This window comes from Mizuhopecten yessoensis, unplaced genomic scaffold, assembly GCF_002113885.1.
Source record: "Mizuhopecten yessoensis strain PY_sf001 unplaced genomic scaffold, ASM211388v2 scaffold7225, whole genome shotgun sequence".
In the NCBI taxonomy this organism is placed as follows: Eukaryota; Metazoa; Mollusca; class Bivalvia; order Pectinida; family Pectinidae; genus Mizuhopecten; species Mizuhopecten yessoensis.
The window spans coordinates 582,998-601,832 of NW_018406942.1; the positions used below are offsets into that span (position 1 = coordinate 582,998).

The window sequence follows — 18,835 nt, forward strand, 5'->3', positions numbered from 1 at the left end:
CAGATGTAATTAACTCGTGTTTATAATAAATGAAATCATTCAGCAACAAGTTAGTATGTATGTATCAATTCAGAAAATCGTTAATGCGTTAAAGCATGTCAATGAAAAAGATGATGACGAAGTCGTCGTCTAGGGTAACAGCTACTCCCCTTGGCTCTCTATTAACCAAACTGGCTGCAAGCATGTGATTGACTAACCACGCCTCAACAAATCAGAATCGGAATAGAAATTCCGGATTGTTGTCTCGTCAGGGTAACTAAGTATTGTTTCATTAGTAAACAGTTGATTTGATAATATGTAGTACATTTGTCTGCCATTGAGTCTAACAAAACATAGTTAGTGTAAAGGCGCGGTTCTAATGGCACAATAACGGCACTTTTATTTTTGGCTTTGTCTTATCCTACTTACTGTTCTAAAAATAAGTTAAAAATATATATGATCTCGGATTCGTGATAAACAATATCGAGGAATTATTAACTTACGTATGTAGTATACATACTGTCTTGCATATGTGTATACGGTTATGTTAATACTATGTCTGTATGTATGAATGTTGTAACGTTCTTTTACACATACAATTAATGTATGAAACGTGCCGCAATGTTGCGACACGTTTAATACGTACATTGTGTATAAAATAAAAGTTTGATATAAATGAACGTTAAGACAAGTTTAATAAGTACATTGTTTGTGTGTAAAGCAAAACTTTGATATACATTTTCGTAGTCACTGCATTAACTGTTAGACATTGACTTGCCGTAGTCACGGCATTAACTGTTAGACATTGACTGTTGACTGTTAGACATTAACTGTTAGACATTGACTGTTAGACATTGACTGTTAGACATTAACTGTTAGACATTGACTTGCCGTAGTCACGGTGTAATAAACTAATGTTTCAATGTCCACTCAACTTGGACTCAATGAAAATACCAAATGTTGTCTGTTTTATTTGATTGAGAAAAGAACCAGATCTACGTTGTTTGGCCAGTGTTAATCCGTCACATCAGTAGGAAGGTAGCGCTATTGGCAAATTAAACAGGTCATACTTATACTTTGTTTGTGCGCCATTAAATGGGAATATTGTATTTATAATTATTTTTTAGACATCATCCTTTTGGCAATTAACATTCGCTGACGGATAAGTTCACACTTCGGCTAAAGTTTCAGTAAATGTATTGCCTAATGGTACTATTACACAAAACTGTTAGGGAGAGGAGAAACAAATAACATGAGATATAGCTTTACAATTAGTTCAAGTATGTGCAATATTTCAAATAATTTATTTTGTATAAATCGTACGAAGATAAAAGTTTAAAAACGACTACCTGAATTATGTTTTATTAAGTCTTCAATCTCAGATTAGCTTAGTGTACAATAAAAACAAAACAAACCAACGTCTATATCAGAATTGTGTATTTTATTTCGGTGAAACACATATATTTACAAAGGATATTTTATGTGAAACTGTTCTTTGCTGCAAAATTACAAAAATATCTTCTTTATTTTTAAATTGACCTTTGGTTTGAAAAAGGTACACAGAACACCGTCACCACAATGGCCTGTGTTCAGCATATGTTTATGGATTAGTGGTCAGATGTGGAGCTAAGTGTAGTTAAATTAGCACAATATGGTAGGTATTCGTATCTAAATGTGTAAGATATGATAACGAAATTCGATATCTGTTTCAACACAATATTTTGTTAAGCAAATTCTAAATGTCTTTCAATTTTGAATATTTTGGGGTAATTTGGTGTTAAACAATAAGAAATCATATCATGTTTTTTTATATCAATTTTCATACTGAACTTTATGTATTACCAGATACATATACATTAAGCATATCAGGAATTAAACAAGTATTGTCAACTTGAATAATGTTTATTGATGAATATACAAAGGAGTCTTGACGTCCATAAACAGGACACGTGCCAAAAACTAAACTGTAAAATTCATTTGGAGTTAGATTAATTATGATCTACTGATATATATATATTAAGGCCGCAAGTATAAGGTGGTTTCTGAACCAACCTTCCAGGGGTGTTTTGTTTTAAAGCTTGGTTATCTCCAACAAACCTGTTCGCTATTACCCAAACTGGAACCTTGTGACGTACAAATAAAACCGTCAAAATATGATAACTTTTTAATAATATTTGCTACATTAAGAAATGCTGTATTTTCTTTACCTTACATATTGTGTATGTAAAAGATAGGTCTAGGAGTCACCTGATTACACTGATGTACGATGGTAATTTGTGAAAGGTTTGTGTAGCCAAGACATCCGTCTTTTAAGAGCTTTGAATGAAAGTGCCTTTGAAAATCGTGCTGCTTCCATATATTTTATAATTAATGTTTTTGTTTCATTTTCCTATCTTCCAAAGTCAAAACAGTGTAATTAGGATGACTTTGTTTCCTAATTAACGTAATTGGTAATTGTTATAGTTGATTACTAACAGGAAATTCTCCACGTTTTCTACATTGAGCAAACTGGTTTTAATTAAATTTTCATCTTGTCTTAAATATGGAAACCTGTTCTTTAACATAAAAACAACAACATTTTTACGATAACATAAAATTGGTTACACACATTGTACTGAAAACCGGGGGAGGGCAAGTACATACTTATTTTAAATACTATTTAAATGGTAATATCGATGATTGATGAATTACATAAGCTGTGTACATGTAAAGACACATTGTCATCGACAGCCGACAGGATAGGCCGAAATAACTGAGTGTCTCTTTTTCAAAAATAAAAGGAGATTGCCAGTTATTTCGGACTACTAACAGGACAGCATGTTGTCCGGACAACCGGGAATTATATAAACAGTAATAATACTCGACACAACCGGAACCTGAGACTTTGATACAGATATATTTTGACCAAAACTGGGCTGTTTAGAATAACATCACACGTCTGAGGGGTTTATAACTAACTTAAGGTGAAAACGCCACTCCCCATTGACGACGACGATATATACGAACGTCAGTGGGGGGGTTGTGTTTTTACCGATATTGAAACCCTAAAACGTGTGATGTTGGTCTTTAACACCTCAGTTAAGGTCCAAATATAGCTGTTACAAATTAGCATGTCCCTATGTTCGTAACTAGAAAATTCTCAAAAGATACATCGACACAAATGAGATAGTAAACGATAGTGAGGCATACGAATCTGTATATACAACCAGTGTAGCTATGTACCGCCTACAGTAGCACCAGTATAGACCAAACCAGCCTAAACTGGGGAGACCTCAGTACGTTGGCTTCTTCACGAATTGAAACTAATATCGTGCGTTCTGTCAAAATAAGATTAACGTTACATATAACCAGACAACACCAAACATGACCACGTGACTATCACATGCCTATCATAAAAAACGTCCCTGTATTAATCATTGACGTGTTATCATAAAGTGGTATAAATCGTGCGTGTCTCAGCTTTAGAATAATGATTACAGTCACCAATGTTGACATCACATAAACAAAACAAAAACAGACAATAATTCCGAGTGAATCAAGGAGATATCTCTGTTCTATCTTGTTTAGCGTTAATTAACCCAATCAGCCAGTCTCTGTAAGTAGCCATTCACTATCTATAATATATGAATTTTCATTTAGTTGATTTTCAATTTTTGTTTTTCACATTTGAAAAATAAAATAGGTAAAAACCACGTCAATATATGTTAAAAGTGAATATTCGTTAAAGAAACTGAACATGTGGGTCTCGTGTTGAACATTTTCACAGAAGAATACTTGGATGACTAAGTGCACAGGATATCTGGCTTACAGTGTTAGCGGAAGTTCAATGACAGCAAGCAAAATGTTATATGTGTCAGCGTGTCAAATTCAATATCTACACCGGGTGATGGAGAAAAGAGTTATTTAGTTAGTAACTCATCACAGGGGCTTCTTTGATTCTTTCTGGCTTAAGTTGATTGATCATCAATTTTAGCTAGGATGCATTATATGTATAAACTCAAATGCCTTTTTTATTTTGTACGTTTTCCATCGTCGTTGTTGTTAGATACAGAACTTAACTACATTATATAATCACATTGTATAAGCTTAGGTGTACTAAAATGATAGCAGGCAGTTCTAGAACTATAACAAGATCACAAGCCCCTGTGGGACTTCACTGAAATACTCACGAATAAGACTTTTGACACGTAGCAACCGTTTCTGAAGGGCCTCAATGTTTGTGCGACCAAATATCGTCAAATATAGAGAGAAAAAACGTCAAGAAATATTGTAAATATTATAAACAAAGTCATATTCAATACTTTCACATTTTCAAAAGTTTTAAAAAATGATCACATGATCGAACCCACTCCTTTGTCCATAACGGAACGTGACTGTCTGCCCGTCCGACCAGTGTTTCAATCAGGCATATGTTTATGTGTCCAACCGTCCAATGATTGTATCCTTCTTTTCAAATTGATGCCATGTATGGTTTTGGGTGCCTCTGCTGACTTTCAAGAATCCGGAATAGCCTTAACTTGTTGTATCAAGTTCCAATCGCTCAGCTGTTAACTCCAGTTGACATACATACATATTTGAATATTAAGATTATCTAAATCCCACTGATTGATCCAGTTAATTGTTATCTAGATATGTAAGAGTTAACATTCACAGAAAGGTGGTGTTTTGCTTAATTGTCCTAAACACTGGGCACATCGCGTCACCGCGAGGCATACATTATTACCTGCGGGACAGATGTGTTCCGAATATTGAAGATTCTAGTTGTTTAACCATTAGAGGTGTCCTCGCACATCACATTGGAAAATTCCGTTGAGACAAATTTCTGAGAATTAACCAGCGGTGTTTGATCTCGTACACAGAACGGATACGAGTCTCTGTGTACGCTGGTATTGGTAGTTATCCGAATGGAACTAAAAGTGGTACTCGACCGAATCACACTTGTTATCGTTTTTGAACGTCGGAATGCATCGTGGCGGATGAGCATGCCGTCTACATCAATGCCCGGATGTACTCGTCGCGATCTCTTGCAGCAACTGAAGCAAGACTTGACTTCGGCTCGGAAGCTCTCGTTAAGCCAGCAGTATACGAACGGGTTGTAACACGTGCTGCTGATGGCGATCCAGTGGAACACGAAAAACGTAGTACTATCATAGGTAAACGTCCGAACGTCCGGATGGAACTTGGTCAATATGTGATACAAGTTTAAAGGCATCCAGCAGAGCGCAAACACTACCACAACAGTCACCAGTAGCTTGATACTTTTCCGTTTCGCTCTTGCCTGTGACATTTGCTGTGTCCGTGTCACGGCTCCGAGCTGTACGCGTTTCCACAGCCTCATCACAATCCGGCCGTACGCCACCGATATAATACTTAGTGGGATTATATACTGCAATACAACGGTGATCAGGGTCAAATACTTTGCAAAAAGTTCTTGTGGTTCAGGAAAGTGTGGACTACACCTATCAACCCTCTTGATCACCATGCTCGTGCTTTGTACTTTATTGAAAATACCATACGGCAAGGAAAAACATATTGCAATCAACCAGATAATCACCAGGACAACCAGACCCATCTGTTTGGTCATGCGCGGTTGGAGAGGTTTGAGTAGCACGTTCTGTCGGTCAAGGGCAATAGCAGTCAAGGTGAAGGTCGAAACATAGACAGATACCATGAGTGAGAAATTCACAAAGTGACAAAGAACGTCACCGAATGGCCAGTTGTCCAGAAGATGTTTGGCTATGTTGAACGGGACGTTGAAGAGTGTCAACAGGAGATCCGACATGGCCATGTTAGCGATGAAGAAATTGGTCACCGTGTACATTCGTCTATTTCTCAGGATCACATAACACACAATACTGTTCCCAAAAAACGAAATGACGATGAGAATTCCATATGCAAACCCCAGGATCAGTTTCTCAAACACATCGCCAGATTGACGTTCCGCCCAAGGCGTAGATGTTGTATTGGAGAAGTCGAATTCCGTTGTTCTGTTCCTGAACATGTCTAGGAAGCGATTTATGGATTTTAAATGTTCCAACATGATTGATTTTGTCTTATTATTGACAAAAAAATCTAAACGTTGTTCCAGCCAAGGTTTAAGACCTGATTCCAATAGTTTTATGATAGAAAGCACACAGCAGTTTCTGCGATAGCATCATCATCGCCGGAGCTCAAGACACCGATGGAATCCGAGCACACCTGAATTGTAGAGATATAGTCTGGGCCAAGCATGGTATACCACGGGATCACTTTACAAAAAGATCCTGCAAAATATACAAGAGAAATGACCTGTTAATAACATGCAATATAAATCCTTTTATAATCACAACATGGGACAGCGCTTAGTATCAGAACATTTACGATTTCAGATCCAAATATAGAATGGCACCCAGACTGATACAGATGTAATCATGATTGACGTCTGCTAAACAATATATTAGTCATACAAAACTGAGTTTGGAAACATTCTAGATAGGCACATCTGTGGAATGTAGGGGTTTTGTGGTATTCATTGCCGGGGAAGGGGGAGCGGAGAGTGGGTGATGGGGAGAGGGTGGGGGTGCTTTATTAATGACGTACGTCTGATCAATTGAAACTGGACTGGCCAGACTGCAGTAATTGGTGGCCAGAGACAGTCACCTCTCTGGGGACTATCTCTTACTGGCGACAATGCTGTTCCTTTATTACTGCCAATTTGACAAGGTCGATATACCAGTCTTACCGAGATACCACAATCCACCTAACAGGAGACCAATATTATAATGCTCTCGCTGTAAAAGGGGGACAAGTGGACAATAGACCATATTTTCATTTCTATAATTTATATTCCTTGATCAATACATGTAATTCCATTCCTGAATGATATACATACAGAGTAATACTAATAAGAACAAGTATTAGCTTTCCAAAAAGCTAAGAGGGCTACCAACAGCATTATTTATTCGTTAGCAGTTATAGTAAAGTTTGAGATAAATGGGTATGTACATGTAGGTCCACGAGCGCATAACTGTTAACCTGTTGGCCAGGTGGTACTATGGAGTTTCTCTCATACGCATGTTGTGAACAAGGTTACGTCGCATAACTGCATGAGTATTCCTCAGTTGAGGGACAGGCCTTTTCAAGGCCTGTGCAAACCCTGTTACATAATATATATGTGATTTAGTGTAAAAGCCCTAATAGGGGCATCAACATCAAATGAGAAAGAGATAACATGGATAGCATGCAACCAATGAATAGTATTACTTAAAATATAAGAATCAATGACAATTACAACGTAAGATAGCGTGATTTTTCAATGTAGTGACCCAAATCCTGCCAGGACCAACAAAATCCTAACTAAAACCAGGACAGGGAAAACCGGGACCAAATATTTATTTTAAGTATTATTAACTCAATTTTAAAGCTTATTTCATGTAGGAAATACAAGAACACCATACTAAATGTATAAATAAAATAAAAAAGATATGTTTCAAATACTATTTTTACTTGTTATTACGGCTTTTGTGATTTTGATTTTTTTACTAAAACCAGGACTGGTAATGTCAGGACTGGTACGTTTGGTGTGTTTTGGATTTCTGTTTTAAACCATAATGCGATGTATATTTTGATATAAACTTTTTCTAAAATGCATTTTTATTCATGTCATATCAATTCATTAAGGTAGTTGCATTAAAAAAACATGAAACATTAAAGCACTTGGTCCTGGTTTTCCGTCTGGTTCTGGTATTAGTATAACCCTGAAATGTCAATTCGGAGCTCTCTGATTTTATCAATTTCCGACCATAACCAAACAACTGCGCAGCCGTGCGTGGAATAGCAGAACAATGTCCAACAATCCTGTATGAACATTCGGATCTCTCTGACTTTATCAATCACATTTGGCTGGTACAGCGACCAATTCTAAAGAATGGTAGCAAAAATAGATGGAAACGTATATCCTAGATGTGACGTCATCGTTGTCAACCATTCGCTATTTTCGGAACGATTTTCATATTTATGATGATCTAGGGAGACAGAACCTTATACAGTACAATTGTAAAAACGATATTATTTGATAATGGACAATGAATGTTCCTGTCGATAAACCTTAGAAATGCCCCCTTTCGATGTGAGGCGCCATGTTAACGGGTTGATGGTGTTGGATCCACTGTTAGTCGTGACTTATTCATTCGATAACACACAGTTTGTCAGCCAGTCTTACACCTTACAAGTCGATGTATAGCGGAGGTGTTACACGTTACCAAACGGTTTTTAACCAACGCAAAGGAAACTACTTATACTTGTATTCAGCTTAGAGTCTGACGATACACCTGATCTGGATATATAGGCATATGCCTGCGTCCAGTACTATTATATTATATTATATTATATTAATATAGGGGGAACATTACGTAATTACACCGTGTAACACCGGACCATCATCGTCATCACCTATTCCTGTAATACATCGGTCTTACTTAGACATACTGCATGTCGTTTATATGGCTTCCTTGCTATACACTCTGGATACAGAGAAAAGCAGGGGAAGTATGTCTGAGTAATTCCCAACATTGTTATTCTTATCATTTTCGCAAATATTCAACCAACGACTGATTTGCGGAATGTTTTTGCAATATGTATAAGTCGACATGCATGTCATTAGCATGAAACTGAAATAAAATGAAAAATGACACTTGGATAACTTCAGCCTGACGTTGTGATATGCATTTTTCCTAACATGACTTTTCTAAAGGATGATTTTCTTTAACAAGCTCTGGTAATGTTTCTTTAATCTACAAACGTTTACTTTTTTTCGGAAATAAATTCCAAAATGCGTGGTTTTTGAATAATTATCTTTTACGACAGAAATGAAAACAATTTAATATTGATGACGTTGTAAAGTACCTTTACACTTGAAATGTTATAATTGAATCTGTCTTGTACTATTTCCATACATAGACAGTTTTATACGGAAGTTGTTTTAAAAGCATTCAATTTAAAGGTAGACTGTACTGAAATTTGATAAAATCCCATCGTGAATTTATTTAAAAATCCCATCGGCAGGTTTTAAAATGAAACTTTCCAATAACACCTGTAACTTTAATATCAGCTTCGGAATATGACCTCTGGGGCTGGTACATTACGTATACTAGTGATCGAGTTTACAGCGAAACCGACAGCAACAACTAGTTTATCAGCAAGTACGTTTCTAATTTTGCTGAACGCTATTACAAACAATCACACGTGCAATCTTGGAATATGATCACCTGATGGAAGAAATCATGAAAACACTTATAGATTTTATGATATAAGTGTAATCAGAAGAAATAAATGAAATTTCAATTCCTCCGAATTGTTCCCCCGGAGCATTGGTATGCGAGTCGCTAGATATGCTAGTGCTAGGGTACCTCAGATGACGTGTTGGGTACCGGACTATAACCGTCAGTCTGGTGTTGTCGTACGTCCTGGAGGGTTGGGTTATACTAGGTGTGAGGAACTGTTCGCAAGATCTGAATGTTTTGACAATTTCAGATGTCATGAAGTGTTCACCAGATCTGAATGGTTTGGCTTTTTCGAGTATCATGAAGTGTTCACCAGATCTGAATGGTTTGGCTTTTTCGAGTATCATGAAGTGTTCACCAGATCTGAATGGTTTGACTATTTCGAGTATCATGAAGTGTTCACCAGATCTGAATGGTTTGACTATTTCGAGTATCATGAAGTGTTCATTAGATATGAAGGTCTTTCGTTATTTGAGGTATCCGGAAGTGTTTAGTACATCTGAATTTTTTTGTTATGTGGCATGTGAAGAATTATTCACTATAGATATGAAGGCTTCGGTAATGTAAGATAAATAATAATAATAAAATACAACATTTATAAAGCGCCCTATTAAATTTGTAAAATTACTCTAAAGCGCTTTACAACATATAGGTAATAGTAATAGCTATAATTGTAAAACAGAAACTAGAAATATGTCAGAATGACATGAAAGTCAACCCATCATTCTGTATGATCATTTTCCGATAAATCATTGACCAAGCTACAACGGATATATATCCACCTGTCAATCAAAATGGTAAACAATTACCAGGTGTAAATACATACATGCTGTTCAGGTAGCCATGCCAACACATGGAATTAATAAGAAAGCATGTCGCAAATATAACGTTAGCGTTGACCGACACCTCGAATACGGGGAGATCTGCGCGCTGACACGGTCACCTGGCATGGCCGACAGAACAGGTAATTGGAAAATAACGATGTTGTTTTCACAACAATAAGTTTCAGAAAAGATTCAATCTTATTTACGGATAAATCTTCTAGTTTTTTTTGTTATGAAATACACTTTTTTCCAAGTAGTTTTCTGATCGTCTGCAAATCCGACTGAATCTCTGTCACCGATATCGGCAGAATGTGTACGCTTAAAGGCAGTCACTCCGACGAGGACCGCCAACAGCCGAATTCGCGAGACATAAAGAACAACAAACAATTTTGATTTCAGCAATTCTTCTTCGAAAAGAAAAGATCGGAATGTATTTGGCTGTTTCGAAACCGTTGATATTTGATTTTCAAACTCAAACTTTATCATTATCGGTTCAATTCGCATGGATGTCATTGTAAATTCCTGCCGGTTAATAGTATCACGCTACCTTGACTCTTTGCGGTACACAAACTTGCTAACTTCGCCACTTAACCCATGTCGTTTTGACACACTCCTACGGCCAAGATTGAAGAGTTCAGCATGATTTTACCCAAAAACAACATTTTAACCACAGAATGATGAATGCGATGCAATTCTTCGTTATGTTTCCCGATACTTGGTATTGATCAATTCACAATGCAACGCCCTGAAAAGTTTAGCCTACTTTACTCGAGTTTATGTATCCGATTCTATAGTATTATATGACTTAAACTTATTAAATAATGCAATCAGGGAATAATTATTCAATGAAATTTAGCAGTTTTATTGCTGCGAGCATATTTCAAAACATTTCCGAAAATCCTCGAAAAATTTACGAGAAATGGTCGCGATCAAGGACTGGTTTTGGATTGTTCTTGAGTATCGTTTAACCCCTTTCTTGACTCTTATTTTCCCCTTAAAAAAGTGCGCACTATTAGCAAATATTAACGGTAGTCGTTGGTCAGACATAAAATATCTAAATCAGTCAAAAGCAATTTATAATAAGACAGTTTATCCCTTCGGAACCCTCAAAGGGGCCTGATTCATACTCGGAACGCCTTTAGGTTTTATGCTATTCCTGTTTAAAAAGGAAATCGATATCTGAGTTATCCAAGAGCTTGTAGTTAGCGCATGGTATATTCCGACAGAAGCAAGACACTTAACAGCACAAGACAACAGAGGTCAAAATCTGAGACTGACAACCAAAATTAATAGTCCCCTCTGGGGTTCCCCCAGGGGTGACTAATAAAGGTTTACACTCACTTTTATACATTTAAGCAAGCAATGTGCACATATACACACACACAACATGTAATTAAACAAATAAAGGGTGGTATTTACATGACGTCTTTGCAGAGACACTTAAATGCAGATGTGAAGAGGTGAGTTTTGATGTCCCTCTTGAATTTGGCCAGGGTTTTTTATTTTCTAAAAGCAGATGGTAAGCTATTCCACAACGTGGCCGAAACCCTCCCAAAGCATCGGTTTCAATAGGTCACAGTACGAGATTTTGGGACACACAAAAATGATTCTGACTCCGACCGCAGTGATCGTGACGGCTGATACAGGGTAACACGCTTCTGTAGGTAATGAGGAGCTGTTCCATTCAGTGACTTGTATGTGTACACCAAAATGTGTACTGCGACCTGTATCGTACAAGTAACCAGTGCAATGAATATAGTACAGGTGTGATGTGCTCTCTCTTTCGAGTACGAGGAACCAGCCGTGTAGTGTTCTGGACCCTCTGCAGACGACTAGTTAGTTTCTTAGATATACCATAGAGCAGGGCGTTACCTTAATCCTACCGAGAGATAACAAGTGAATGCACCAAAATCTTGCATGCATCTTCAGTTATAAAATACCGAATACAGCCGATGTTCCTGATATGGTAGTAACAGGATTTGGCAATAGCGTTCACTTGTTTCTCCATTTTCAGTGAACTATCAAAGTATACCCCTCGATTTTTAATAGCTGGGACAGTCACAATAGTTCTGACACCGACCTCGAGCTGGAGAGCCATTGTTTGCTGACACTTTGGGGAAAAGACGATTAGTTCCGTCTATTCCTGATCAAGCTTTAGCATGTTGACGTTCATCAAGGTACTGATATCTGTCAGACAAGCTTCCAGATTTTCTCAAACTGTATCCCAACTGCCCTGTGGTTTGATGACCATGTAAATTTGTGTGTCATCAGCATAGCAATGATAGCGAAGGCTATGGCGACGACAAATCTCTCCAATCGGTTTGGAGTACAGGCAATATTTTGTGGTCCTAACACCGACCCTTGAGGAACCCCGAAATCTAGTACTTTTTCATGTGAGGAGGTTGATCCGATGGCAACACACTGCCGTCGTACACTCAGATAAGACTGTATCCAGCATAGTGCGGTATCAGTCACTCTATAAGAGTATTTCAGACGTTTATAAAGTATGCCATGGTCGATGGCGTCAAATGCAGCTGACAAGTCCAGCATGACAAGCACCGCTCTGCACTTGTTATCCAATGCAGAGGCTATGTCAGTATGTACACGTAGGAGGGCCGTCTCAATATAGTGTCCCATGCGGTAGGCCGATTGCACGTTATCATGGAGATTGTTTGCATGGAGATGAACCTCTTAACGCCGGAACAAAGCCTTATCAAAGATCTTCAACTCCTCCTTGTCCATTCCAGGGTTCTTTTACAATGGTCTAACATGTGCATTCTTAAAACACAATGGAACCTTTGACTCAGCCAATGATTTGTTCATGATTGAGGTAATCAAAGGAAGCAGTGCTTCAAGACATTGCTTTAATAGGTCTGTAGGCAGTGGATCCTGCTCACAGGACTTCGATTGCGAGGTCATGATGATATTGCGCAAATCGTCCTGGGTTGATGGTGAGAGCTTTGTCAATGGTTCCCCATCAAATTCAATGACAGCAGTCATGACAGAGATATCATTGTCAGCAGAAGTGTTCACTTCGTCAATATTTTTCCTGATCGAGCTGATTTTATTCAGAAAGTAATCACTGAACTTGTTTGATAAGTCTTTTTCAGAATTACAGCTTGGCAGGATAATTTCACCTTTCTGGCCCATGAGTTTTTTTGGTGAGTCTAAAAAGCTGTCTATGATCCTCACACATTCTTCGATTCTTTCCGAATAATAAGCCTTCTTTGACTGAATGAGAAATGAACCAACTGGCCGACATTGTTCCCTTTAAATCTGTTGCTTAACGGTTAATTTGGTACGTCGCGACTGTCTCTCTGCTTTTCTGCGGTTCTGTTTTTCTACGCGGAATTTTTCATTATACCACGGAGCATTCAGTCTCACAGTTATCACCTTAGTCTGCCGAGGTGCGTGTTTCTCTGTAAGGGCATCTATACCAGATGTGTATGCTTCAGCAAGATCATCACCCCCGCCTTCAGTAGATTGAAGGGCGGAAGAAGACTGAATGTCATTGTTGAAATCTGGTATTGAAATTTCGCGGAATTTCCAGAAGCTTACTTATTTTCTTGCACGATCTGGCCTACTACAATTCAGTGTTGTGTGGACAGCAAGATGATCACCAGATTGGTTCCCCTTTACATCACTTAAACATGGATCCAAAGCCTTCGCTAATGTAAGATGTCAGGAACTGGTCACTAGATCTATAGGCTTCGGTAATGTAAGATGTCAGGAACTGTTCACTAGATCTAAAGGCTTCGGTAATGTAAAATGTCAGGAACTGTTCACTAGATCTAAAGGCTTCGGTAATGTAAGATGCCAGGAACTGGTCACTGGATCTAAAGGCTTCGGTAATGTAAGATGTCAGGAACTAGTCACTAGATCTAAAGGCTTCGGTAATGTAAGATGCCAGGAACTGGTCACTAGATCTAAAGGCTTCGGTAAGGTAAGATGTCAGGAACTGGTCACTAGATCTAAAAGCTTCGGTAATGTAAGATGTCAGGAACTGTTCACTAGATCTAAAGGCTTCGGTAATGTAAAATGTCAGGAACTGTTCACTAGATCTAAAGGCTTCGGTAATGTAAAATGTCAGGAACTGTTCACTAGATCTAAAGGCTTCGGTAATGTAAAATGTCAGGAACTGTTCACTAGATCTAAAGGCTTCGGTAATGTAAGATGCCAGGAACTGGTCACTGGATCTAAAGGCTTCGGTAATGTAAGATGTCAGGGACTGGTCACTAGATCTAAAGGCTTCGGTAATGTAGGATGTCAGGAACTGGTCACTAGATCTAAAGGCTACGGTAATGTAAGATGTCAGGAACTGTTCACTAGATCTAAAGGCTTCGGTAATGTAAAATGTCAGGAACTGTTCACTAGATCTAAAGGCTTCGGTAATGTAAAATGTCAGGAACTGGTCACTAGATCTAAAGGCTTTGGTAATGTAAGATGTCAGGAACTGTTCACTAGATCTAAAGGCTTCGGTAATGTAAAATGTCAGGAACTGTTCACTAGATCTAAAGGCTTCGGTAATGTAAAATGTCAGGAACTGTTCACTAGATCTAAAGGCTTCGGTAATGTAAGATGCCAGGAACTGGTCACTGGATCTAAAGGCTTCGGTAATGTAAGATGTCAGGCACTGTTCACTAGATCTAAAGGCTTCGGTAATGTAAAATGTCAGGAACTGTTCACTAGATCTAAAGGCTTCGGTAATGTAAAATGTCAGGAACTGGTCACTAGATCTAAAGGCTTTGGTAATGTAAGATGTCAGGAACTGTTCACTAGATCTAAAGGCTTCGGTAATGTAAGATGTCGGGAACTGGTCACTAGATCTAAAGGCTTCGGTAACGTAAGATGTCAGGAACTGGTCACTAGATCTAAAGGCCTCGGTAATGTAAGATGTCAGGAACTGTTCACTAGATCTAAAGGCTTCGGTAATGTAAGATGCCAGGAACTGGTCACTAGATCTAAAGGCTTCGGTAATGTAAGATGTCAGGAACTGGTCACAAGGTCTGAAGGTGTTGGCTATATGAGATCTCAGGAACTGTTCACAAATCTTAACAGATCTGAAGAGTTTGATTACATTGAATTTTTCTTTCAAGGGTTTACAACCTATATGGCCTTCCTAGGGAGCAGTGTGTCTGTGTATTTAAGTGTGAAATGTTTTTATATTTCCGTTTCCTCTGCCCTTTATAATATTTACTACGTTTAAAAAAGGGTGTCAACAGTTAAACATGTATAATCTGGGTCCGTATTTATGCTAACTGTCATGTCCAGTCCCTGATTCTGTGCTCAAGCCCAATTCTCTGTACCGGTGATAAATCATTGAAAAATCCATTTGATTTGTAGGAGTTTACAGCCTTGAATCCGAAAACAGCTTTCACTGTTCCTACTTACTATTTGGCTGATATCGCGATTAGAGACTATCGTTCCCTAATATTTGTTAAGTATGGATGTATTTATAGAAAGCTTAGAGCCCCTATTCATGACACGGTTGTGATGCTTAAACCCAAATCCTGTGCTAAAACCCAATTACTTGTCCCTGTGATAAATTAATAGAAAAATTACAATTTGTAAGTGATTTAGAAATAAATTACACAGAATATACGCTTGAGCATAAGATCGGTTTAGTGAATACATTAGTTGTTTCGTTGTGTTGTTCCCCATGTGTTGATACATTAATTGTTTTGTTGTGTTGTTCCCCATGTGTTGATACGTTAATTGTTTCGTTGTGTTGTTCCCCACATGTTGATACATTAATTGTTTCGCTGTTTTGTTCCCCATGTGTTGATACATTAATTGTTTTGTTGTGTTGTTCCCCATGTGTTGATACCTTAATTGTTTCGTTGTGTTGTTCCCCTGTGTTGATACATTAATTGTTTCGCTGTGTTGTCTCCCATGTGTTGATACATTAATTGTTTCATTGTGTTGTTCCCCATATGTTGATACACTAATTGTTTCGCTGTGTTGTTCCCCATGTGTTGATTCATTAATTGTTTCGTTGTGTTGTTCCCGTTGTTTCCCATGTGTTGATACATTAATTGTTTCGTTTTGTTGTTCCCCATATGTTGATACATTAATAGTTTCGCTGTGTTGTTCCCCATGTGTTGATTCATTAATTGTTTCGTTGTGTTGTTTCCATGTGTTGATACATTAATTGTTTCGCAGTGTTGTTCCCCATGTGTTGATACATTAATTGATTCGTTGTGTTGTTCCCCATATGTTGATAAATTAATTGTTTCGCTGTGTTGTTCCCCTTGTGTTGATACATTAATTGTTTCGCTGGGTTGTTTCCCATGTGTTGATACATTCATTATTTCGTTGTGTTGTTCCCCTTGAGTTGATACATTAATTGTTTCGTTGTGTTCTTCCCCATATGTTGATACATTAACTGTTTCGCTGTGTTGTTCCCCATGTGTTGATACCTTAATTGTTTCGTTGTGTTGTTCCCCTGTGTTGATACATTAATTGTTTCGCTGTGTTGTTCCCAATGTGTTGATACATTAATTGTTTTGTTGTGTTGTTCCCCATGTGTTGATACGTTAATTGTTTCGTTGTGTTGTTCCCCAGATGTTGATACATTAATTGTTTCGCTGTTTTGTTCCCCATGTGTTGATACATTAATTGTGGCGTTGTGTTGTTCCCCATATGTTGATTCATTAATTGTTTCGCTGTGTTGTTCCCAATGTGTTGATACATTAATTGTTTTGTTGTGTTGTTCCCCATGTGTTGATACCTTAATTGTTTCGTTGTGTTGTTCCCCTTGTGTTGATATTGTTTCGTTGTGTTGTTCCCATGTGTTTATACATTAATTGTTTCGCTGTGTTGTTCCGCATGTGTTGATACATTAATTGTTTCGTTTTGTTGTTTCCCATGTGTTGATACATTAATTGTTTCATTGTGTTGTTCCCCATATGTTGATACATCAATTGTTTCGTTGTGTTGTTCCCCATACGTTGATACATTAATTGTTTCGCTGTGTTGTTCCCCATATGTTGATACATTAATAGTTTCGCTGTGTTGTTCCCCATGTGTTGATCCATTAATTGTTTCGCTGTGTTGTTCCCCATATGTTGATACATTAATAGTTTCGCTGTGTTGTTCCCCATGTGTTGATACCTTAATTGTTTCGTTGTGTTGTTCCCCTTGTGTTGATACATTAATTGTTTCGTTGTGCTGTTCCCCATATGTTGATACATTAATTGCTTCGCTGTGTTGTTCCCCATGTGTTGATACCTTAATTGTTTCGTTGTGTTGTTCCCCTTGTGTTGATACATTAATTGTTTCGTTGTGTTCTTCCCCATATGTTGATACATTAACTGTTTCGCTGTGTTGTTCCCCATGTGTTGATTCATTAATTGTTTCGCTGTGTTGTTTCCCATGTGTTTAAACATTCATTGTTTCGTTGTGTTGTTTCCCATGTATTGATGCACTAATTGTTTCGTTGTGTTGTTCCCCATGTGGTGATACATTAATTGTTTCGCTGTGTTGTCTCCCATGTGTTGATACATTAATTGTTTTGTTGTGTTGTTCCCCATGTGTTGATACGTTAATTGTTTCGTTGTGTTGTTCCCCATATGCTGATACATTAATTGTTTCGCTGTGTTGTTTCCCATGTGTTTAAACATTCATTGTTTCGTTGTGTTGTTTCCCATGTATTGATGCACTAATTGTTTCGTTGTGTTGTTCCCCATGTGGTGATACATTAATTGTTTCGCTGTGTTGTTTCCCCCCATGTGTTGATACATTAATTGTTTTGTTGTGTTGTTCCCCATGTGTTGATACGTTAATTGTTTCGTTGTGTTGTTCCCCAGATGTTGATACATTAATTGTTTCGCTGTTTTGTTCCCCATGTGTTGATACATTAATTGATTCGTTGTGTTGTTCCCCATATGTTGATGCATTAATTGTTTCGCTGTGTTGTTCCCCATGTGTTGATTCATTAATTGTTTCGTTGTGTTGTTCCCGTTGTTTCCCATGTGTTGATACATTAATTGTTTTGTTGTGTTGTTCCCCATGTGTTGATACCTTAATTGTTTCGTTGTGTTGTTCCCCTTGTGTTGATATTGTTTCGTTGTGTTGTTCCCATGTGGTGATACATTAATTGTTTCGCTGTGTTGTTTCCCATGTGTTTAAACATTCATTGTTTCGTTGTGTTGTTCCCCATGTGGTGATACATTAATTGTTTCGCTGTGTTGTTTCCCCCCATGTGTTGATACATTAATTGTTTTGTTGTGTTGTTCCCCATGTGTTGATACATTAATTGTTTCGCTGTGTTGTTTCCCAATTGTTGATACATTCATTGTTTCGTTGTGTTGTTCCCCATGTGTTGATACATTAATTGTTTCGCTGTGTTGTTTCCCATGTGTTGAAACATTCATTGTTTCGTTGTGTTGTTCCCCATGTGTTGATACACTAATTGTTTCGTTGTGTTGTTTCCCAGTGTGTTGATACATTAATTGATTCGTTGTGTTGTTCCCCATGTGTTTATACATCAATTGTTTCGTTTTGTTGTTTCCCCTGTGTTGATAAATTAGTTGTTTTGTTTTGTTGTTCCCCATGTGTTGATCCATTAATTGTTTCGCTGTGTTGGTTCCCATGTGTTGAAACATTCATTGTTTGGTTGTGTTGTTCCCCATGTGTTGATACATTAATTGTTTCGTTGTGTTGTTCCCCATGTGTTGATACGCTAATTGTTTCGTTGTGTTGTTTTCCAGTGTGTTGATACATTAATTGTTTCGTTGTGTTGTTTCCCATGTGTTGATAAATTAATTGTTT

The 18,835-nt window shown here is 37.7% G+C and overlaps 1 protein-coding gene across 1 annotated transcript in view; it reads right to left on the minus strand.

Annotated features, from left to right (window-relative positions):
* Positions 1–1,298: 1,298 nt before the first annotated feature.
* LOC110453278 (probable G-protein coupled receptor 83) overlaps positions 1,299–18,835 on the minus strand; it is a 61,960-nt gene continuing 44,423 nt past the window's right edge. Inside the window, exon 2 of the mRNA XM_021502166.1 lies at positions 1,299–6,242. Within this exon, the coding sequence (XP_021357841.1) occupies positions 4,745–6,019 (1,275 nt within the window). The 5' untranslated portion in view covers positions 6,020–6,242 and the 3' untranslated portion in view covers positions 1,299–4,744. The remainder of the gene's footprint in view (positions 6,243–18,835) is intronic.